At 39.4% G+C, this 24,531-nt stretch overlaps 1 protein-coding gene across 1 annotated transcript in view; it reads left to right on the forward strand.

Annotated features, from left to right (window-relative positions):
• Positions 1-24,531, forward strand: part of MET (MET proto-oncogene, receptor tyrosine kinase) — a 139,270-nt gene that overhangs the window by 99,003 nt on the left and 15,736 nt on the right. The window contains exons 10-17 of the mRNA XM_070423765.1: positions 357-456; positions 6,769-6,987; positions 13,880-14,026; positions 15,961-16,117; positions 16,312-16,452; positions 18,639-18,869; positions 21,292-21,372; positions 23,431-23,612. Of these exons, the coding sequence (XP_070279866.1) occupies positions 357-456; positions 6,769-6,987; positions 13,880-14,026; positions 15,961-16,117; positions 16,312-16,452; positions 18,639-18,869; positions 21,292-21,372; positions 23,431-23,612 (1,258 nt within the window). The remainder of the gene's footprint in view (positions 1-356; positions 457-6,768; positions 6,988-13,879; positions 14,027-15,960; positions 16,118-16,311; positions 16,453-18,638; positions 18,870-21,291; positions 21,373-23,430; positions 23,613-24,531) is intronic.

Raw genomic sequence — 24,531 nt, forward strand, 5'->3', positions numbered from 1 at the left:
CTCATTCGACCCCCACTTCAGTCTGCCTTGTTTCCATTAATTCTATCAGTATAGTAACAATAGTTAAGTTCACGCGTCTTTGTGTTTTTGTAGTTTATTTTCACAGAGAAAAATTTCTTTTGCATATTTGGTGAATAAAAAGACAAATGCATTTTCTTCATTTTATGAAATGTGAATTTTGAAAGTATTTTCAAGTTAAACAAGTTGTTTCCAAAGAACCATTACCACTGAACTTCCATTGGACTTTGGCTTTGGGAGCAACTTACAATCACTACATGTGATTTAACGGAACTCTCTTTAAATACTCGGTAGGGAAAACCTCTCAATGTTGCTGTTTGTCTGTTTTCTTTTGCCAGTGGTGGGAGCACAATCACAGGTGTTGGGAAAAACCTGCATTCAGTCAGTGTCCTGAGGATGGTAATCAGTGTGCGTGAAGCAGGAAGGAACTTCACGGTGGTAAGTCCTTTGAGTGATGGCTGTGCTTCAAGTTCTGCGTCTGGCCTCTACCCCTGGCTTCCACGGTTCATAGGACATTTCAGTTTGCCTTTCATGTTTGCTAGTTACCTTCCTTGCAGTGTGGGCCAAATAGCATTTTTTACCCAACAACTCAAATCATATAGTCTTAGGCTAGCATTGTAAAAAAATACACGCACACGATGTCTAGGTACAAGGGATGATTACTAACTGGAGGCAGTGTTTTTAAAGACAGTTGGTACAAATACAAACCCCGTTATTTCCTGTCTTAGTGAGTTAGGGGGGCTATGGGTGCTACAAAAAATACCATGGACTGGGTGACCGACACAGCAAACATTTATTTCACGGTCCTGGAGGCTGGGAAGCTTAAGATCAAGGCACTAGCACATGTGCGGGTCCCGTGAGGACATTCTTCCTCATTTGCAGAAGGCCATCTTCTCGTTGTAACCTCACGTGAGAGGTAGAGAGAAAGAGAAAGGGAGCTCTCTTGTCTTTTCTGACAAGGGCACAAATGAGAACTTCACCCTCATGACTTCATTACCTCCCAAAGGCCCTTCGAATACTGCCACACTGGGGATTAGGGTTCCAACATATGAATTCAGAGACACAAATATTCAGTTCATTGCCTATTCCTATCCCCCCCTTCTTTTAATGTACCATAGGACATCAACCCTTTTGCTCTAATAAAACCCATGATACTTCAATCTTGCAGTATCATCCGTTTCTTTCTAAGCGGCAGCCACACATGTTTTCTTACATTCACTTCTTGCCATTCTTCTTGTCCCTTTGTTAGAAATTTATCAACTAATGAGGAAGAGCATTAGAACACATATGTCCTAGAGCATGTATGTTCTGTGTTATTTCTCCACCTTTCCTTCTTTTATTTGTAAAGCCAATCAAAATTTAACCAAATGCCTCCTTAAAAGTGATGGACCTATTTTGTTCTAACAATTTATATAGGTCACATTAAAATGGTGATTTTAGTTCAGACGTTAAGGAAGTTGGAGTTAATTACAGAGATTTCACATTTTCGTTGTTTTTCTCTCATATAAAATATCGTAATCTAGTTGGGCTGGTGCACTCACTTAGCATGAAAATTCTCAGTGCCCCCTCTCAAGCAGGGTCTTGATTGGGCAGGTGATAGATTGAATTATAGCACTTTCTTTTAGATTACCCATCCAATATTTCTTGAAAACTAAGGCCACAATGTTCTTTAATTACAAAAACCAATTTGGGACTAAAAATGTCAAGCCAGATCACCAAACAATAAGGTCACCTCAAATGAAATTTTTCTTGACCTTCTCAATCAGCCACATTGCATCACCTCTAGCGAGTATTATTAGATTCTTATCAGATTCCTGAGGGATTATACTCCAGGGAGTCACCGTATGAAGTAGAGAGCTTTGAAACCAGTCCTCACACATGGTCACCAAGAATACCACTGCTATTAATTTAAGGGACACCAATTCTTCACAACCAAATATAACATTATTACCCACATAAGAATAACAACAACCTTCTTTGGTGTTGGCATGTGACTTTTTAAAGTAGAAATCTGAGAAATTATTAGTTTATCTAATTTACACCAAGCCTGTTATTAAAATATGGCTAAATTTTCTTCCTTCTCTCTCAACAGCATTATAATAGCAGGTAGAGCCCCTCATAGCTTTCTTCATTCATTTGTAACCAAATATTTATTAAAAACCTCCTATGTGTATGACATAAGAGTGGCATGTCCCAACAGTGGTAGAAGATAAAAATTCTATTTACATACCTGGAATACTAACTGGAGGCAGTTGTTTTATCTACAAACATATTCCTCGTACAATAGAACTATGCATTAGAATTGGACAAGAATGAAAAATTCAGTGAGTCTGTTTGACTATTGTTTGGGAAAACTACTTCATAAAAGATGTATTCCTTCCATGTTCCCTCTGCTTATAGAATTTGAAGCTGACCATGATTAATTGAACTCATTCATTATTGAGCAATTAAAACTTTTGGTCAGGTCTGATCTATAATAACAAAAGCATAATATGCAAATCAACCGAACAACCAAACAGCAGACGACTGTCCTGATGATCTTCTGGATGAAGCAGGGGCTGTGAGGGTCGGGGCAGCTATGGCTGTGAGGTCCAAGCCCCTTGCACAAATTTCGTGCATCCGGCCTCTAGTTTAGACATATTGATCCAGCCACAATAATGTTAAGTCCAATAAACTCAAATGTTTAAAAATAAAAATACTAATCACCTAATCACCAAAACGTATATTAATTTGTTTATATACATTATGCCTCAAAAGCCAGTAGTTTATTGTATAGTTTTCAAATTTCTTGTTGTTATATAGAAAATTATTGTGATAGCAGTAAGATTGTTCATTTTTATTTTCAGGATGATAGGAATAAATTGCTTTCAGCATTATACTCTGAATTTAAGATAACATTAAATGATTTTATTTATATTTATCGGTTTTCTGTATCTACTTACAGCATACACTTTAAATGTAGGATAATTTTTTAAATTACTTTAAAAAGAAGGTATCACCCAATTTTGTTTGTGCTTTTTAAAAAAAATGCGTTTTTATTGATTTCAGAGAAAAGAAGGGATAGGGAGAGATAGAAACATCAATGATGAGAGAGAATCATCCATAGGCTGCCTCCAGGGCATGTGCCCTGACCAGGAATTGAATAGTGACCTGGTTCATGAGTCAACACTCAACCACTGAGCAACACTGGCCAAACTTGTTTGTGCTTTTTAAGTATATCCTGAGTCCGTTTCCTATTTCAGGCATAAGTAAGTGGTTTATCTCCAATTCTACTCATCAAAGAAAAATAAATCTAAGGGGTGTTGTTGCTTGTTTGTCTTTTCCTTGGAGGGAAAAATCCCAACCATTTAACCTTTTTTAAATATTTATTGATTGATTTTAAAGGGAGAGAGAAAGAGTGAAACATTGATTTGTTGTTTCACTTATTTATGCATTCACCATTTGCTTCCTGTATTTGCCCTGACTGGGCACTGAACCTGCACCCCTGGCATATCTGGGTGGCGCTCTAACAAACTGAGCCACTTGGGAAGGGCTGCAACCACTTAACCTTAAATGTGTCACTTTGTGTTACTGATTTAGTCTAAGCACAATCAAGAGGAAACCACATTTTCCAGTTCTCCATAAATCAGAATTCCAAAGGGGAAGATTTGAAATGAGAGATGAAAGGGCATGGAACAATAATAGCAAAGTCTTTGTACAATAGAGAGCATAGGAAAAGATTTACCAACATAGACTGTAGAGTGAGCAAGAAGCGGTACATGTAGCATGGAAGTTAAGACAGTGAATTTTGGAGCCAGTGGCCTACGATTTATGTTCCTTACTCTGCCACCTGGTCTAATGATGTAGCTTAAAAAGCTGCTTCTTCACCCATAAAATGAGTGTGATCAGAGCACCTACCTCATAAGATTATTGTGAGAATTATATGAGACCTACCTTGAAAGTATTTTGCACAGAACCTGGCACTCAGTAACTGATATCTTAAAACACACACTGGTAAAATGGTCTAACTACACAGCTAATTATAATGCGAACCGTATGATGCTTAGCAGTTGACAAAGCACTTTACCATGAAGTATCACACATTGTTAATGACATTTTAATCTTACTTCCTAAATGAGGAAAATGAGTTTCCAAGTAAGGATTTTGCCCTGATTCTCACAACTTGATTTAGAGCTGTGAGATAATGGCAAAGTTCAACTCCCACTCTGTCGTGGCTGCTTCATAAACAAGAAAACGGTCCTTCCAGGAGGCTGTTCTTTTCTTCTAAAAAATAAAAAAATAAGTGATGGAGGGTGAGCCAACTTCAGATAGATCAACATCACTTATTCTGAGCAAGTAAAGCTCTGTGTTTCTTTGAAGACTGCATCGTTTAGATAACTTTGCATCTATTTTGTTTCCAAAAATGTGTTCTTCAACATTACAAAGTTAAATGCTGGTGTGTGTGTGTCTTTTTTTTCAAAAATTGCATCTTTCTTTTTTTAATTATTGTTTAATTTTTCAGTTAGAGTTGACATACATTATTATATTAGTTTCAGGTGTACTGCCCCAGTGATTAGACATTGCATACATTGCTAAGTGATCATCCGACAAATCTCCCACCCTCTGACACCATACATTCTTATTAGAATACTAGAGGCCCAATGCACGAAATGCGTGCAAGGGGCTCGGCCCTTGCAGCCCCAGCTCCGTCCAGAAAGTCGTTCGGAAGGTTGTCTGGAAGGATGTCCAGAAGGTCGTTCAGCTGTCCAGTCTAATTAGCATATTATGATTTTATTATTATAGATTATTGATTGTCTTCCCTATGCTGTACCTTACATCCCCATTTCTATTCTGTAACAATCAATTTGTACTTCTTCATCCCTTCACCTTTTTCACCCATCCTCCTAACCCAGTGTTGGCGAACCTTTTGAGCTCAGCCTCTAACTTAACTCTTGTGCCGTGTCACATATAGAAATTTTTTGATATTTTCAACCATAGTAAAACAAAGATTTATATTTTTTATATTTATTTTATATATATAAATGCTATTTAACAAAGAAAAATCAACCAAAAAATGAGTTTGCATGTCACCTCTGACATACATGTCATAGTTCGCCATCACTGCCCTAACCCCTCTCCCAACTGGCAACCATCAAAATGTTCTCTGTATCTATGAGTCTGTTTCTGTTGTGTGTGTTCATTTATTTTGTTTTTATTCAATTATTAATAGATATGTATGTGTTGTTCTTTTTTTTCTTTTTTTTAAAGAAGACTAATATTTTATATAACTCTGGTTTGGTAGTGATAAACTCCTTTAGCTTTTTTTTTCTGGGAAGTTCTATATTTGTCCTCTGAATCGAAATGATAGCTTTGCTGGGTAGAGTAATCTTGGTAGGTCCTTACTTTTCATCACTTTGCATATTTCTTGCCAATTCCTTCTGGCCTGCAAAATTTCTGTTGAGAAAACAGCTGACAGTCTTATGGGAGCTCCCTTGTAGGGTACTAACTTCTTTTCTCTTGCTGCTTTTAAGATTCTCTCTTTATCTTTAACCTTTGGCATTTTAATTATGATGTATCTTGGTGTGGGCCTTTTGGGTTTCTCGTGTTTGGGATTCTCTGCACTTCGTGGGCTTGTATATCTATTTCCCTAATCAGGCAGGAAAGTTTACTATCATTATTTTTTCAAATAGGTTTTCAATATTTTCCTCTGTCTCTCTTCTGTTGGCACCCCCATGATGCGAATATTGGTAACTCTCAAAATGTCCCAGAGAGTCCTTACACTATCCTCATTTATTTTTTTTTCTTTTTGCTGTTCTGATTGGTTGGGGTTTTTTGCTTCCTTATTTTCCAGATCTCTGATTTGATTCTTGGCTTCATCTACTCTACTGTTGATTCCCTGTAAATTACTCTTCATTTCAGTTAGTGTATCCTTCATTTCTGACTGGCCCTTTTTTATACTGTCAAGGTTCTCACTCAGTTCATTGAGCATCCCTATAGCCAGTGTTTTGAACTCTGCATCTAGTAGATTGCTTGTCTCCATTTTGTTTAGGTTTTTTTTTCCTGACTTTTAGTTCCGTTCTTTCATTTGGGAGATGTTTTTTTGTCTCCTTATTTTGGAAGCCTCCTATATTTGTTTCTATGTATTAGGTAGAGCTGCTACATCTCCCAGGCTTGGTAGAGTGGCCTAATGTAGTAGGTGTTCTGTAGGGTCCAGTGGCACATCTTCCCCCATCACTTAAGCTGAGCACTCAAGGTGCACCCCTTCCCCCCCACATTAGCACCCTCCTCTTGTAGTTGAGCCTTGATTGCTGTTGGCATGTCAATGGGAGGGATTTGCCCCCAGGCTTCAGCCACTTACCTCCAACCATGGTGGAAGATGAACTGTTCAGGGGCCTACCCCACAGAGCAGGACTAACTTCAGTGGGGCTCTGGTGTCAGTTGAGTCCACCCCTTGAGTGTGTCACTCGTGGAGGCGGTTGGGTGGTAAGGCTTCAACCTGGACTGAAGCTGTCCACTAGGTGCATTGGCTCTGGAGCCTCCTCAGAGGTGCAAACCCCAGGGTCATCTGCCACCTCTATTCTGCCAGGGGTCCCCCAGCATGAACTACAAAGCTATCTGCAGATGGCTGCTACTTGTGCTGGGTTTGGAGGGGCCCCGGTGAGTCCAAATATTATATCTTTCAATTGATTGCTGAAACAGTGAAATGGAAAGTTGCTATTGATGTTGTCAAGCCATATTCTGCTTATAGTGGGTAATTGTGTCTTCCTATAGGCATGTCACCATCGCTCTAATTCAGAGATAATCTGCTGTACAACGCCTTCACTACAACAGCTGAATCTGCAGCTCCCCCTGAAAACTAAAGCCTTTTTCATGTTGGATGGGATTCAGTCCAAATACTTCGATCTCATTTATGTACATAATCCTATCTTTAAGCATTTTGAAAAGCCAGTGATGATCTCAATAGGCAATGGAAATGTAGTGGAAATTAAGGTAAGAATGCTTAAAATATCCTCTTAAATCATCAACTAGCACTTAATTGACTTCGTAGCTGTGTGAATAGAATTATTGTACTTGGTTGATCATTATCTTATCTAAGCTCTGAAAAATACATTTTTTTTGGCTTTGGACTAAAAGGTAAGTATAATCAATGAACTGCTTTGTAATGAAGCATTTAACAACTTTTTTGTGTTATATTAAAGAGTAGCAAATGTGGGACACAAATCCATTAAATAGGCTGCTGTGGTGCATTATCTTGTCAGTGTCCTGTATGTATTTTCCTGGGCACCGAAATGAGCTCATTATAAAATAAAAGGTAAGCGCCATGAGAGTAAATATATCAGTTGTAGTTCTGTACTTCCTTGAAATGCTTGCAATTTTGTGTCTGGGAATAGTCATCTCTAATGTGAATTATAAATGGCGCTGGGTTTCCTCTACCTTAGGAATATATTAGCCTCTAACTATAATGTAATTGGAGAATAACAGATTATCTTTTCTACTCCAGCCTGTGGCGAAGAAAGAACAGTAAAGCCCAGAGAGGTTAAGTGATTTAACAAGTGATGAAATAGTGACTAGAATACAGCACTCTCATGTTGCTTCAATCATTTTTACTTTAAATAGGAATAAAACAGGCAAAATGGTCAAGATTTTAAGTATCTACATAGCCTTTCACTAGAAACAGCAAACTATTTATCCTTCAACATGTTGTTGTTGTTTTTGTTTGTTTTTAAATACATTTTATTGATTTATACAGAGAGGAAGGGAGAGGGATAGAGAGTTAGAAACATCGATGAGAGAGAAACAGATCGATCAGCTGCCTCCTGCACACCCCCTACTGGGGATGTGCCCACAACCAAGGTACATGCTCTTGACCGGAATCGAACCTGGGACCCCTCAGTCTGCAGGCCTACACTCTATCCACTAAGCCAAACCGGTTATGGCAACATGTTGTTTTTAATATGCTTTTTAATATATATATATATATTTTTTTAATATGTTTTTATTGATTTCAGAGAGAGGAAGGGAGAGGGGAATTGAGCCCCCAACCTGGGCAGGATCAGGAATCGAACTAGTGACCTGGTGCATGGGATCATGCTCAACCAACTGAGCCACAGTGGCCAGGCTCAACGTGCTGTTTTTAGACAATCATGTTTTCCCTAAAAGACAGCCTGGATGCAAATATGAATAAACACAAAGTAAGAGAATAGGATAGTCCTTGTTTAAGCATAATATAAGTTCTCTTAAATCATCATACATTTCTACTGAAATTTTTCTTCTTTTTTGACATGATTTTCTCTCCAGCTAAACCCATGCACATGTTCATACTCGTACAAGTTTACTAACCTCGCAGTTGTGTTTTGCACAATAATTAAGCCCAGAATGAAATTAAACGGAGGCCTGCTTCAGTGAGCGACATGTTTATCACAGTGAAGCTCTTTCATCTGCTTCATTAATTAGTTTTATAAAGGGAGAAAAAGCTTTTATCTTTCACTTTTTCTCAAACTAATCTAGTGTGGCCTTTTGCTTTTCAACAATTACAGTGTTTGCCATTTGAAAGATTCCATTTGGTTTTTCTTGATGAAAACAAGTTTATTTGCAAATATTTTTATGCCCAGATAAACTCTATTTTTCCATTCCTGTGTCTATGATGGAAGGATTAGAGATAAATGGTTCTTTATCTATTCATCCAAGCACAGTCTTATGTGGAGAAAACTTCTTTTTCTATAAATTAAATACCCATTTTTCAATGTCTTACAAAATTGTTGAACCAAGAAAAATATGATTTGACATCTTCCTCAGCCTTTTAAAGCTATTCCCAACATGGCCCAAAGAGTCTGTGGAAACAGGCACAAAACACTTGCTTCTTTTGCTTATATACAGAATGCCTCTTTTCTCTAACAAGTGTAGAGCACCTGTCATGTCGCAAAGTGGCAACCTGGGGGGAAGGGGCCAGTTTAGGTATCACGATTGAGCCTTTTCCCATACTTCATTTTCCTTATGTACAAGAGGAAATCTAAAGCATAAGAGAATATTTGTGTGACAGCAATTTAACCCTTTGTCAGTCTCTACAGTTGATCACATTGAAACCTCTGCCTCTCTTGGGACAGAAACAAAGGAAAACAAAGCACTAGAAAAGAAACGGCCTCTTCTGGACCAGCAGTGGACCGTTTGTATCAAAAGAAAGGACAAAGAAGCACCTTTTACTTAATGTCCTTATTCAATTACCATTCGAAACATTAGTGTGGAGTATGCATTCCTTCAGTGGAAGCACTATGGGAGAACCATGTGTATAGGGTGGGACTTCCTCCTTTTTATTGCCAGGAAGAGTTCATGCTCCTCCAGCAGCCGTGCATATAAGAATTCCTTGGCTACAAGAAAGCGATTGTAATCATTTCCAGCCCTAGTTATAAGAATTGCCTCCGTCAGCAGTTGGCCCAGTGACTACGCCATGTGAAGAGGGTCGGCCAAGTTTGGATCAGAGAATGTAATAGAGACCAAGGGTCAGTCACCCCTTAGAACAAATGAGAAACCCCATCAACGTGGGAGGTTTGTGAGCAAGGCCTCAGCCAGCCAGCGCCCGTGCTGGACAATGGTCATCACAAGCAGGCATCTCCTTGGGAGTCCACGTCAGGGCACAACGTTTATGTCAGAAGCTGCTCACTTTGTGTGTCACTGTAATTAATGTGCAGGACTTTGACATACATTATTTCATCTGAGACTCATGTGCACCTGTACGTTTTGGGACATCAGTGATGATTTTGCCCATTTTCAGATAGGTAAACAGAGGTTTTAAAAGATGAAGTGATTTGTCTTGAGTCAACTAGGGCTCATAACTCAAGTTTCTCGATCCCAGAATTGGTTTTCTTTCCACTGAGTAACAATGCTTCTCATATTAACTTTTATTTCGTGTATACCAAAATATCTTTTATAACAAACTTTTCTCTCATGTGGTATACAGAAATCTATACAATTCTCTAAGTGAAGTAGCTCTGAACTCTTTACAAATACTTAAAAAAAATTTTTGTGTCACTTTGTGTATGAGCATATTTTATGGGACTAGAGAAGTACAGTATTTAATGCTGGAACAAGGACTGCCTGACACTGCCCTGGGGGTTTGTCTTGTTTGGGAGCATGTTGTATATATGGTTATAGGGATGCTTCAGAAGTCCAGTCTGAAGTCAACTGAAATACGAAAAGGGAGGCAGGAACACCAGCTAAGGCAGGGAGCAGGAACTTGGCCTCTGACATTGTGAGCACAAGAACAAAGATGGGGGAGTCAGGAAGAAGCCTGTGTCAGTGTTTGGGCATCAGAAGCATCTAGAAGGGGGCATATTTCTGAGCTGACACAGTCTATCAGCTGCCCAGAGCCAGCCAACGATTGTCTTCTTCCCCCTTCTGATGATTTTACCTGCAACTATAGGCCCAATCCCAGCCACAACCACTGTGAGGCCAGTTTTAGCTCCAGACAGGGTGGTGGTGAAGAGTTCTTTTCTTAGATGTCATTTGTCCCCATAACAAGATCTATTCTTGCTGATGGTACTCAGAAACTACTATTTCCTTGTACTGTACATGTTAATATGCACAAAAATCGTGCACTGCGGGGGCGGGGTTCCACAGCCCGGCCTGCACCCTCTCGCAGTCTGGGACCCATTGGGGGATGTCCGCCTGCCGGCTTAGGCCCAATCCCCCCTGGAAATAGGGCCTAAGCCAGCAGTCAGACAACCCTCTCACAGTCCAGGGCTCTTAAAGTCCGGGACCCTTTGCTCCTTACCACCCGCCTGCAGCCGAGACGGGAGAGGCTCCCGCCACCACCAGTGCACTTGCCAGCTATGAGCCTGGCTAAGTGGTGCTTCCCCTGTGGGAGTGCACTGGCTACCAGGGGGCAGCTCCTGTGTGAGGCCAGAGTGGGACACAGGAGGTTGACCAGCCAGGGAGGGACCTCAGGTGGGCTCCAGGGTATGTCCAGCCATCTCACTCAGTCCCGATCAGCCAGACCCCCTCAGCAAGCTAACCTACTGGTTGGAGCGTCTTCCCCCTGGTGGTCAGTGCACATCACAGCAACTGGTCGACCAGTCCACAGTCTGCCCCCTGGTGGTCAGCGCACGCCATAGCAAGCGGTTGAGCTGCCTTAGCATATCATTAGCATATTACACTTTGGTTGAATGGCCAACCAGACGACTAGACACTTAGCATAGTAGGCTTTTATTATATAGGATGTGTCATGGAGACAGCACCTGTGAAGAAACCTGTTTAATTTTGGTTCACCAAGCTTATTTCAAATGACCTGGGAATTTTTTTCCCATATGCCTGTTAACATTCTGCAGACTCAGTTTTGAAGTTTTCTATGAGGGTTCTTTGGCCTGATTCCTAAGCTGAGGGACTCATATCCTCTGGATAAAGTATAAATCTCGCCCTCCAGCCACCACCACCAACTCACTAGTTTCTTCTGCCTATCTCCCTGGACTGTTGCCTGGCTGAGTCCCGCTACCACCCTGCCCCTCACTGCCTTAGCTAGCTTACTTTCACAGACTCAGTCTTGTGGCCACCATGATGTATGAGAACTTGTAAGACCCCTTCTGTTATAATGCTGTTTTTCAAATCCTACCCAATCCCACTCCCATCCGCTCTGTTCTGTAAGCAGTTTAGACATGGGTCCCGGGCCTGAATCCTAGATGGAAACGTGTCACACCTGACCAGAGTTGAAGAGAAAAGGGAATAAGGAACATCCTATATTACATATTGGGAGTAATTAGTTTTCACTTTAGAAAGGCATTCATTTTAACATCACAGTGAGAGGAAGACACTCTTATCTTTATATTCTCAGTGAAAAGAATGTGTCTGACACACAGTAGATGGTAAGGAGATACTGTATCGAATGGAATTTTATTTGCTTCATGACTAAGTCCTTTCTTGAACCTTATTTCTCAAAGTGTAAAGCAGGAATGACAATAACAGCTACCTCAGGAAGATGCCTTTACAAGATAAAATGAGATCATTATACTTCTAAATTGCTATGTGTGTGTAGGGGATTAGAGACCAGAGAGTTTCTTCTATATTGCTTTATTTAAAACTCATACACTGCCATTTCAGTGACTGAAAAACTGAACCAGTGTAGTAAGTGTGCTCTTCTATCCAATAATACTTAATATTAAATAATGAAAAAGTAAATGATAAAGCTTCTAAAATATACCTTTTTCCCACGGCTCCATAAAGCTATGTTTATTTTCAACGATAAAAAGTAGTCTATAGCTATTCCTATTGTTTCTGACGCAGGTCCCTCTGTTACAGGGTAGTGGGCTGCCAGTATCACTCTGGTGATATCTTGGGTTGTAGACTTTCAAGGTAATTACTGAACATACAAAGCTAATAGTAATTTCTTATGTAAGTCACTGCTTATCATGTGTTCCGTGGCAGGCCCAGATGAAAAGGAGCCAGTTGTGTGGCTGTGTGATCTGTTTTTGTTTTAGAGAAGCCTTTATGCAACATCCAAGGAGGTCCTGAGCCTAAAGGGAGTGCTGGAAATGTAAATGCAGTGTGTTCCTCCCTTCCCCCAGCTGTTGGTATTCTCTAAGCAAGCAAGACACGTTTTAGTCATTCTCTCATAAATCAAGTCCTCCAGCTCTTTCATCTTTGTTCTTTATCATTCCCTGAGTCCCCTCCAATGTGCCTTAGCCCTCCTCAGCCTAACCAACAAGTTGTCGTCTGAAGCCCCAAAGTGACTTATTAGATTTATGTGCTTCTATGTTGAATTGCCCCTCGTGGCTGGCCTGGTTCAATGGAGTATGTAGGGCCCCTAGAAATAGTATAAAGGTAGAGTTTGTTTGTCTCTCTTTTTTCTTAAACTCCAGATTCATGTTAGAAAGAAGTATTTTCTTGCAAACTTCTTTTCCCAAAGTAATATCTGACTTACCAGTCTATGAAGATCCATATGAGACAATGTGGCAGTTTGCTGGGTATTAAAGGTCATGAAAAGCAGAGCAGCATTTGCTGCAGCTATTACTGGCTGCTCTTTGTTCCTAAGAAAAGTAGTCATGTGTTTTGATATATTTTTCTTCCAAGAATGGCTTTTTAACAAATAACTGTACTCATTAATAGTTGAGGAGAGATCGCCCCTCTGTTTTCACTTCTTTCCCGCGCTAATGGTTGGTTTCTTCAACAAAACATTAATATCTTATAAATGCCTGATGGTTACTTCAGTTAGCTAAATATGTCAAACTGAATAATTTTTTTAAATCCTCATGTAAATATATAATTAATTGTTCAAAGTAATGTAGCCATGCTCTCAAATCGTAACGAGGGTCACATGGCATCTTACAGGAATTCCTTTAAAAATAAATTCACTTCTGTATAGGATTTAACTGTGCGAGAAGGATGAAAAGAAACTGCCCAACTCAAGGACGACAGGAATAAATTAACAGATGAGTTAAATCGGAGTCCCTCGATGCACCAGTATTTTATAAAATGCTCCTTGTGATTCTAAAAGTGAAGCCAGAGTTGAGCTTCCCTGCATTAGGCGGCACAACAGCTAAGTCTCTGCCTTGCTTCCTTTTTTTCCAGCCATCAATACCCCCTGAAAGCATGAATGGGGTGATTATGGCTAAGAGGTCATTAGATGTAAGGATGTGAACCAAACTTCTCTTTCCTTTTCCCTAAAATCCAATTGGATGGAAAGCTACACGCTGTGATTCCTAAACAATTAGTGCCCTGAAATGATCATGCTTTCTTTCAGCCACACAAGTTCCCATGAGACGAGTATCATAAACTGAGTTTCATGTGCCTTGGCAAACAGCATGGCCTGTGTTTGCAGTATATTTATGTTCCTTCACAATTGTTAGTATTTCCTGCAAAACTGTGAAGTGTTAACAGCCTCTTTTCTTTCTTGCAGGGCAATGACATTGACCCCGAAGCAGTTCAAGGTGAAGTGTTAAAAGTTGGAAATAAGAGCTGTGAGAAGATCTCCTCAGACTCTGAAGCTGTTTTATGTACAGTCCCCAATGACCTGCTGAAATTGAACAGCGAGCTAAATATAGAGGTGGGATTCCTGAATTCCTCTCATGATGTAAATAAGGATGCTGGTGTAATTATGTCACTCGCAAGCTTAAAATAAATCATTAAACTCATCTGTGTGTTAGCTTTGGCTCATCAGCTCAGCCTTGATTCTTGGTTGTTATTTTAGAAATAGTGAGGTTTTGTTGCACTGTCTCCTTCCCAAGCTTGAGGGAGTAGATCTCAAAAGTCCTTCCCAGCCACACTCCCCCTGTGTCATGCCATACTCTTGCCAAATTCTGGTCTAGGGATGAATAAGGACATGTCTAAGATTGCCCCTGCCCCTACCTCTGACCACCCTAGGAGGCCAGATCCAACATACTATTGCTTTCCACAGTGATATCAAATGCATGGGCCTCATACGCAAAAGAATATGTTATGTATGCACTGGACCAAATAAAATAGAAATTAAACTATTTTTACAGTAACTTCTTCATGTAAGCAGCTAAATTAATAACCTGGAATCAGAGTGAATGATTTTTTTTTGCATTTTTTTTCTTGAAGAGCTTTGTTGAAATTAACTCACATATCATACAGTTCACACATTTAAACTGGTTTGGGGTATATTACATTATTAATATTTTAAACTTGTAGTAAGCTATATATATGTAACAATTTTTGCCATTTTAATCATTTTTAGTGGACAATTTAGTGGCATTAATTACATTCACAACATTGTCCATGTAACCGCACCACTAGCTAATTCTAAAACATCTTTTATCACCCCAAACAGAATGCTGGAACAAGTAAGCAGTATGTCACATCCCCTCCTCTCCCCCAGCCCATGGTAACCTCTAACCTACCTTCTGTCTTTACAAATTTGCCTGTTCTAGATATTTCATACAAGTGAAATCATACACTATTTGTCCTTTTGTGTCTGGCTTATTTTAAATATATTTTTATTGATTTCAGAGAGGAAGGTAGAAGCGAGAGAAACAGAAACATCAATGATGAGAGAGAATCATTGATTGGCTGCCTCCTGTATACCCCCTACTGGAGATCAAGGTCATAACCCAGGCATATGCCCTTGACCAGAACCTGGGACCCTTCAGCCTGCAAGTCAATGCTCTATCCACTGACCCAAACCGGCTAGGGCTCTGGCTTATTTTATTATCATATTTTCAAAGTTCATCCATGTTATAGCATGTGCCAGAACTTTATTACTTTTTAAGGCTGAATATTCCATTGTATGGATATACCAGGCTGAATATTCCATTGTATAGATATACCACATTTTCTTTATCCAAGAATGATTGCTCTGTAAAGGGTTCCTGAAATCTTCTAAAAAGATATGAAATGGAAAACTATAAAAAAATTAGAAAGTTAAGGCTGAATTATGAGATCAGAGTTTAGAATTTAGAAGGACCATAAATCCTGAAAATTATACGATGTTAGTGCTGGAAGGGACCTCAAAGATTTCCTCTATGTATCAAAACTGATATTAAAATATTTTAAGGCTTTATTGCCCCACAATATAATGACTATTTACTTCTTATGGTAAGTGTCCTTTGCCCTCTTCCCCACCCTGTTGTCTCTGTTTTTCACTATTTATTTATACATCTGTGGGATATATCATATTGTATTATAATTATCTGTTTATGTGTTTATCTCCCTTTTATATCTCAGTTCCTCGAGATCAAAGATTGTTTGTATTTATTTTTTATCCCTAATACCTAGTTACAAGTACAAACAGCTAAATACCATATAAGTCATTCAGAGATCATTAGCCCCTACCTATTAAAACACTGAAGCAGAATTGAGGAACGTCTTATTACTCTGAAGGCAATCATGCCACTTACGGAACAGAAGTAACCAGGTGGTATTTGGGGCCCACAGAGAACTGTGCTTCAACCTGTGCGCTATATTTTATAGCTATCTAAAAGAGCCAGCTAAATTCTGGCTCTCCTTTGTCATTTTCAGTGGAAGCAAGCAGTTTCTTCAACTGTCCTTGGAAAAGTGATCGTTCAACCAGATCAGAATTTCACAGGATTGATTGTTGGTGGCGTCATAATATCAACAATACTCTTACTATTGCTTGGGCTTTTCCTGTGGCTAAAAAGGAGGAAGCACATTAAAGGTACATTTTTTTTAATTGTTTATTTTAAGGAATTACTTTAAGAATGCCATCATTACAGTTTAAAGTTGTAAGTTCATGTGTGCTGTTGTATCTGCAATCCATAAAACCTATGAATTCTTGTCGGTCAGTCGAGGTCTGCTGTGACCCCTGGTAGCCAAGTCTTTAAGGAGCTCTTTCTCTCTCTTCGTTTTAAGATCTGGGCAGTGAACCAGTTCGCTATGATCCAAGAGTACACACTCCTCATTTGGATAGGCTTGTAAGTGCCCGAAGTGTGAGCCCGACTACAGAAATGGTTTCCCATGAATCTGTAGACTACCGAGCTACTTTTCCGGAAGGTATGTTCCAGTTTATTGTTCTGAGAAATACCTCAACATACACCTCAGTGGCTTTGTGGCATTGTTGTTTATTTTGGGGTTTGCCTTTATATTTTTATAAAAATATAAAAGAAGTATTTCTTTCTCTTTTTTTTGGCCAAGAAATTATTTAATTTGACGTAGAATTACTGGGCTCTTATTTTTAAGTGTACTCATGTATACATTATGTTAGATTTTCAGCCTTTAAGCTCTCTTCTCACACAAAGGTTAATTTTTATATTTCAAGTACAGTTGACATTCAATATTATATCAGTTTTAGGTGCAGAGCATAGTGGTCAGATAGTTCTATACCTTCTGAAGGGATCCTCCCAATAAGTCTAATACTCACCTGACACCATATCGTTATTACAATATCACTGACTGTATTCCCTATGACTGTATTTTGCATCCCCATGACTGTTTTCATAACTTCCAACTTGTACTTCTTAATCTGCAAGATTAATTTTAAAATCATTTGAGTGAAGGTAAGGTGTTTGTCATCTCAGTGCAACATTAAGAAATTGTGAAGTGCTCTTTAACAACCCAGAAAAAGATAAAATATAAAGTTTATATTTATTTATTTTTATTTAAATATAATTTGGCACTGCTATATTTTTTTACCTCAAAATGTTGATCCCCAAACATTTAAATTACAACTTTAGTACTCCTTTGAAGGATTCTCAGTGAACTGTTAGTACACAGCCTTTTCCCCACAACACTCCAGGACTTCAATATATTTTTTAGTCTTATCCAATAAAAACCTTCGTGTATGCGATTTAAACAGGAGGGGCTTAGCACCCTCTGCTTTGCAAAACACTAAGCCTAATATTGGCTAGGCTAACCAGCACATTTCACAGTGTTTTATTTAAAATCTCCTGGTAAAAAGCAAAATGGCTGTATTGTATCTGCTCCATTATCTTTGGAAGTTACAGGACATGAGTCAAATACAAGGATTTCCCTGGTTGAATATTTACCACTGGACAAATAAAATGAGTCACAGACAGTTGTGGGTACAGGAAAACTTAGAAGTTGTTCCTCCAAACAAGTACAAGAGCAATAAGGCAGTTAACATTTTAACTTTAAACCTTACTCTCTCTTATATTTTGAAGTTTATATTAGTTCTATAGAGATACACATGAATATTGCCTCTGTCCACCTGATTCCATTTGCCTTTTTAAAAAATCCATGTGCTGCCCTGGCCAGGGTGGCTCAGTTGGTTGGGCATCATCCCGTGTACCTGGTGGTTGCTGGTTCAATTCCCAGTCAGGGCATGTGCAGGAGGCAGTCATTCCATGGTACACTCTCACATCAATGTTTCTCTCTCTCCCTCCTCTCCCTTCCTTTCTCTCTAAAAATAAACTTTAAAATCTTTTTTTTATAAATGCGTGGCCTTAACAACATGGACAAATCAAATCCAGTTTATAGTTTTGAAATTTAGACCTATTATTGTCTTACCAGTGACCGGGTGCACAGATTCATGCACTTTGAAAGGAAATTAATTAGAAGAAAGATTTGTGCAGTAATTATGTTACTGCAAAAAATTACATGTCAAAATAGTATCTGTAATATAGTATTATAAAATTAAAATACAAAATATTTTAATATGTATCACGCATGCACAAGTCAACGTTTATTTTTAAATTGCCAATGTGCGTCATATTTATCAGCTGGTCCGTCAGACGGACAGATGGCTGGACGGTTGGTCACTTAGCCTTTTATATATATAGGTAGTATTATAAAATTAAAATACAAAATATTTTAATATGTATTGCGTATGCACGAGTCAACATTTATATATAATAAAAAGCCTTGTTTGAGGTTTACTTTTCATATGCTATATTTTTAAACATGGGAAGCTGCACAAGTAGTCTGCCTTGAGAAATGTCTAAGGAAATGAGAATAAACAAGATGTCAAAGTTAATGCTTAATCTATTTAAAGAAAATTTATTAAAAACTTTATTTGTATGCCAGTATCTTTTCCCAGCTTACCATTTTTATTAAACTAGTTCCTTTGTAAAGATTCTTCCTAGCCTCATTCAATGATAAAACCATCATTTCTTTAATTTTAAAATTCAGGATTCATTATTAATTCAATTTGCTGCCCCTGTTAGAGTCCCCACAAGTGAGGTTCTGCTATTGTTTTCTAATAATCCTACTTTATCTGGCAGATCACTATCCTAACTCATCTCAGAACGGATCATGCAGACAAGTGCAATATCCTCTGATGGACCTGTCCCCCATCCTCACTGGTGGGGACTCTGATATATCCAGTCCATTACTGCAAGATGCTGTCCACATTGACCTCAGTGCTCTAAATCCAGAGCTGGTCCAGGCAGTTCAGCACGTGGTGATTGGGCCCAGCAACCTGATTGTGCATTTCAATGAAGTCATAGGAAGGGGTAAGTATTTCCACTCAGCTTTTTGTTGGACACGGTTTTCCAGTAAGCATTTTATCTTCTGCCTTTGCAGATTAGGAATTTAGACAATGGGGAAAGCAACTGACAGAGCGGTGATAACAAGTGCACTTGATTTCTGTCCTGCAGAAAAACAGGTCTGCAAATAATATCCGTGGGGACTTGCCCCTGTTTCTGGAGGCCTTTTAATAATCTCCCGAACCTACTAGAAAATAAATCATATTCTTTCCTCACCTTTTTCACAATTAAACTATAATTTCTTAAAAGATACCATTTACTTCCTTCTAAAACATCATTCTTTTACGTTCCAATAATTTTCACTCGTCTCCCTCCAGTCTTCCTTTGCTCTGAGAACAGGGACTATATGAAGGCCTTGTTTGTAAGAGTTACACCGCTGGACAGCATGAGAAGATGGGGAATGTATAGCATTCTCCTGACCTGAAACATTATATGTCATATCTACAATGCACTCCAACTTCTTTATACAAAAAGGAATATTTGTAGTAAGCCAGACGGAACAACAATAACAGCTAGCACACAGTCTTGAAGGAAATATTTATCAGGGAGAGGAACCACGCAGAAGCAAGGAAATGAATTCCGCTCTTCCCTTTTTTCTAAAAAGCTTTTACCTCTGGTACTGAATGATCTCTGGTCCCTTTTCTTCAGTATGTGCTGCAGGAGGTGGCACAGGCACAAGCCGCCAGGACCATTTGCCTCGTGGGAGCACGGGGCCTTCCCGTTCTCCTGTGATGGCCCCCACACATTCCTCTATCACATACTCCAGATTTTTTCCTGCTCCCCCTTCCTAATAGTAGCTTCGCTGTTAATAAACATGTTTCACATCAGAGGAATTTAGAGCGCTGTCACCAGCCTATAAATTCCAGTAATTTCGCCAGTTTGAGCATGTAGCCTCACTAATTATGTTCTGATTCTATGCGTTGTGAAATTGGATTTTTTTATTTTTATCATGAAAGGTGCTAAATGGCAATTATTGCTTTTATGTAGTAATAATCATTAATGATTCTATAAATATTAACTATTATTGATATGTGCTTCCCTGGTAGAATGTGAGCCCTTGAGATCATAGGTTTTATTTCATTTTATTTTTCATCTTTGCACCATAAGAGGGTAGACCAATGCCTGACACTCACATATGAGGCATTCAGGGAGTCTTGTCTGGCTACATAAATTAATTAATGGATGACTTACACAGCTATCAGCCACTTGGCACCTCTGCGGAAAATTACTGCCACTGGATGAAAGGCTACTGTTGGGAAGGTGATGTGGCTGAAGCCAGAGAGAACTGGATGAAGTGACTCAGAGTGAATTTGCTTCACTTGAGTAATTTCCTTTCAGTTTCAGCCAAACTGGGTTACATATTCATGGGTGACTAATGGGGGAAATCCTTATTCTATAATGCTTATTTGTAATGATAACATTTTTACTTCATGTCAGTTTATTGTAATATAGGGAGCTTCTTTTATTTTATTTCTTCATGTAGGCAAAACTTTATTTTCATATTTAAAAGATGATATTTGATCATTAAAAATTATTTTTAAAATTATTTTTAAATAATACACAGTTTTTCTTGTATTATTAATTATTGTATTACTAGAGGCCCGGTGCACAAATTCGTGCACAGGTGGGGTCCCTCTGGGCGGCCTGCAGGGATCGGGCCAAAACCCACAGTCCAACGCCACCTGTAGCTCCTACCTGCTGCTCCCACTCATCCCAGCCCCACTGTGCCTGCTGCGGGTTCGCATCCAATCAGTCCCCATCACACTGCCACAGCAGCACTCGCCAGCCATGAGCCCTGCATCTGGCACCCTCCCCAAGGGGAGTGGCCTGCAGGATCGGGCTGAAACCAGCTTTCCAACATCCCCTGAGGGGTCCCAGATTGTGAGAGGGTGCAGGCCAGGCTGAGGGACCCCACCAGTGCACGATCGGGCCAGGGAGGGACTGTGGGAGGGCTCCAGTTCATGTCCAGCCCATCTCTCTCAGTCCCAATTGGCTGGACCCCAGTAGCAAGCTAACCTACTGGTCAGAGCGTCTGCCTTCTGGTGGTTAGTGCCCGTCATAGCGAGCAGTTGAGCAGCCTTAGCATATCATTAGCATATTACACTTTGATTGGTTGTTTGGTTGTTCTGCTGTTCAGTCTATTTGCATATTACCCTTTTATTATGTAGGATTTTCCATACAAACAACTCTAAGCCTACTTTTGTCCCACCCCGCATTCACACACACACACACAGACACACACACACACACAGTTAATCAAAAGTAGACGAAATAATGTACTTTTTGCTCATGTACAAAAAAAGGAAATGAAGATCACGAAGTACCTAGTAAGTAATTATTACATAATTAAAAGTAATGCAGCACTAACCAAATACCCTCTTTCATGCAGGTCATTTTGGGTGTGTCTATCATGGGACTTTGTTGGACAACGATGACAAGAAAATTCATTGTGCTGTGAAATCCTTGAATAGTAAGTCACATTTTATTTATTTTTTATTTCAGAGTGGGAGAGAGAGAGAGAAACATCGATGATGAGAGAGAATCATTGATCAGCTGCCTCCTGCACACCCCCTACTGCAACCCAGGCATGTGCCCTCACCAGGAATCGAACTGTGACCTCCTGGTTTATAGTCAATGCTCAGCCACTGAGCTGCATGGGCTGGGCGGTTACTTTTTATTTAACATACACTTTTATGATTTGCAAACTAATAGTTTATAATGAAATGTTGATTTTCACTTTTCCTTGTGGAAAAATCAGCTACTTCTGGAATTATGGATCTATTGCTAAAAATTTGCTCTAAATTCCTATTGAGATATCGCCTCAGAAATTATCTGAGGGCCCTCCTAAGTGAGAGTGCAGGAGAAATGAGCTGAGTTTCACTTAACTATGTTTGACTTATAATACGTGTTTTGTAAGTGACATTCATGGAAACTATTGGAAGCATGTTGGCACATACAATAATAATGACTCATTTTACCCGGAGGCATTACTATAATTATTTGTTTAACCACAACCTCTACTAAAAAGATTTCTAAAAAAAATGAAATAAGACAAACAGGCAAAAAAAATCTGTTGGCAGAAAATTGAAAAGTTGTAAATGTGGTACTATCTCACTTATCTGCATTTTTGGGGAATGAGATATTCCACATAAACAAACTTCCTAAACAAGTGAAACTTACCCTCCCTTTAATGCCAGAATTTTTTTTAGAATTTTAGTAGTTATTGGGAAACTCTTTTTTAAATGGAATGCAGACTCTGTTTGAAAAATAGGCACTGCTTTCAAGCATAAACTAAGACTTTACCGATGACCATAATTATAGCATAAATTACTGTCTTGTACAACCCAGTGTTCTCCTCATACTAGCATTTCCCTGGCTCCACCTTTACAGACAGGTCTCACATGTCAAGTCCATGTGCTTGCCTTTTTGAAATTTCCAAATTTGTGCTTACAATTTGCTGCATCCTGAAAAACGTTAACCAGCTATATCACAAATTTATATTGGAATAATAAGCTTAAATGCACACATTAAAGGTTTTTCTGCAAGATACATGATTGTCAGAACTATGTCAGCCTTTTTGACGTGTAAATCTTCATGCCAAGTAGTGTTCTAGATGGTTTATTTTGTTGAAAGTCTGATCACAAGGTCATTAAAGGGACAGTTTATATAAAACCTAACTACACACTGGATGGATTATGTATGATTTTCAATAAATTTGCCTCACAGGAGATCACTACTGCCCATTTACAAAGAACAATCCTATCACCAAGGAATCTTTCTCTGTTCTGGAGTGATCTCTTAGCCTTCCTGGTTCCAGAATGCATTGTGTTTGTAAAAAAATAATATCATCACTGATACTGATATTAGTCAGATTAGTAAATTAAAGCTTGTTCATTTTTCATTAATGCTGACTCGTGTCAGGCCCTCAGGATCTCTATCTGGAAATGGTTAGAAACTATTAGAACCAAAAAAAATGTCTACTTATATATATGACCACCATTGATCTTCAGATCCACCCAGTCCAGGGGTTGGAAAACTATGGACAGCCGCCTGTTTTCCAAAATAAAGTTTATTGAGACTTAGACACTTTTTCCTTGCGGCTGCTTTTGCACTGCGGTGGCGGAGCTGAGCATTTGAAACCGTATGACCCACAGAGCCAGACAAGGTTTACTATCTGGCTCGGCAAAAACGTTGCCAACCCCTGCCCTTCACAGTCACTACAGAATGGACGGGCCAACTTTCCTCTCCTTTTCCGTATCAGACAAACTGACTGCTAGCTAGACTCGATCTTACGAAGACGTGTAAAGGCGATGACTGGAAAGCGCGGTGCAGGGCGGCATCATTCACACAGATGGATTGTAAAAAACACTCTGAGGATGAGGCAGCGGGACAAGATGGAAACCCGTGGTTTTATTTGTTTATTTGTAATCCTGTGGTTTTAAAGATGCCATTGCTCTCCCTGTCTGAGCATGACAAAGTACTCGTTGTTCTGTAATGAAATCAATGTCTCCACCCCTGGATTTCTCAGGAATCACGGACATAGGAGAAGTTTCCCAGTTTCTGACTGAGGGGATCATCATGAAGGATTTTAGTCATCCTAATGTGCTCTCGCTCCTGGGAATCTGCCTTCGAAGTGAGGGGTCTCCGCTGGTGGTCCTGCCGTACATGAAACACGGAGATCTTCGAAACTTCATTAGAAATGAGACTCATGTAAGTATGTTAGCTAGCTCCCTGACCTGTAAACTAGCGGTAGGCCAGCCAGTCTTCCAAAATGTGCCTGTGTTGAACCTTTTTAAAAGCGCTTTAGCCAAAGGAGGGCATATAAAATGTTAGCACCATTCGAAGGTACGAAAGCTGGTTTAGTTCACTTGTACCTGAACATTCTCTATCCTGGTGGGAAGACAGTGATACCTAGAAGGGTTTCCCCAGGGGAAATGAATCTTAACTTCCCTGCAAACAGCCTTGCTCCACCATCCCCCTGATAGGGACATTTAGTCATCTTTGAGGGCCTACTATGAGCCAGAAACAGCACAACACAGGAGACATAGAGGCGTAATTAGCCACAAGCCACATGGAGTGTTAGCTCTAGAAGGAAAAAGATCGAAGAATTAATTACAAATGAGTCCCTTGCTAGTCTTCAAATTTGCCAGTCACCCTCCTACCTCGGGACCTTTGCACTTGCTGTTTCCTCTCCCTGCGCCACTCTTCCCCAAAATATCCACATATCTCAACTTCAGCCTTTCGCCCTGATATCGTCTTCAAAATGAGGCTCTCCTGACCTTTCTAAAATTGCAACTGACCCACCCCACCCTCCTGCCTTCAATCTGTCTCCTCTCCGCTACTTTATTTTTCTCCATTACCCTTATCATCTTCTTACTCACTAGGCCTGAGAGGTCCAGTACTGTGACCATGAGCCACATGTGAACTATGGCCAGTCCCAATTGAGCTGTGCTGTAGGTGTAGAATACATCCCAGGTTTTGAACATTTAGTATAAAAAAGGCAAAATATTAATAATCGTTTATGTTAATTACATGTTGAAATGATATTTTGGATATGTTGGATTGAAAAATATATTGTGAAAATTAATTTCACCTGTTTCTTTTTACTTTTTTAATGTGACTTTTAGAA

Source organism: Myotis yumanensis, unplaced genomic scaffold (assembly GCF_028538775.1).
Source record: "Myotis yumanensis isolate MYYU_CA2020_CCGP unplaced genomic scaffold, mMyoYum1.0.hap1 SCAF_9, whole genome shotgun sequence".
NCBI lineage: Eukaryota > Metazoa > Chordata > Mammalia > Chiroptera > Vespertilionidae > Myotis > Myotis yumanensis.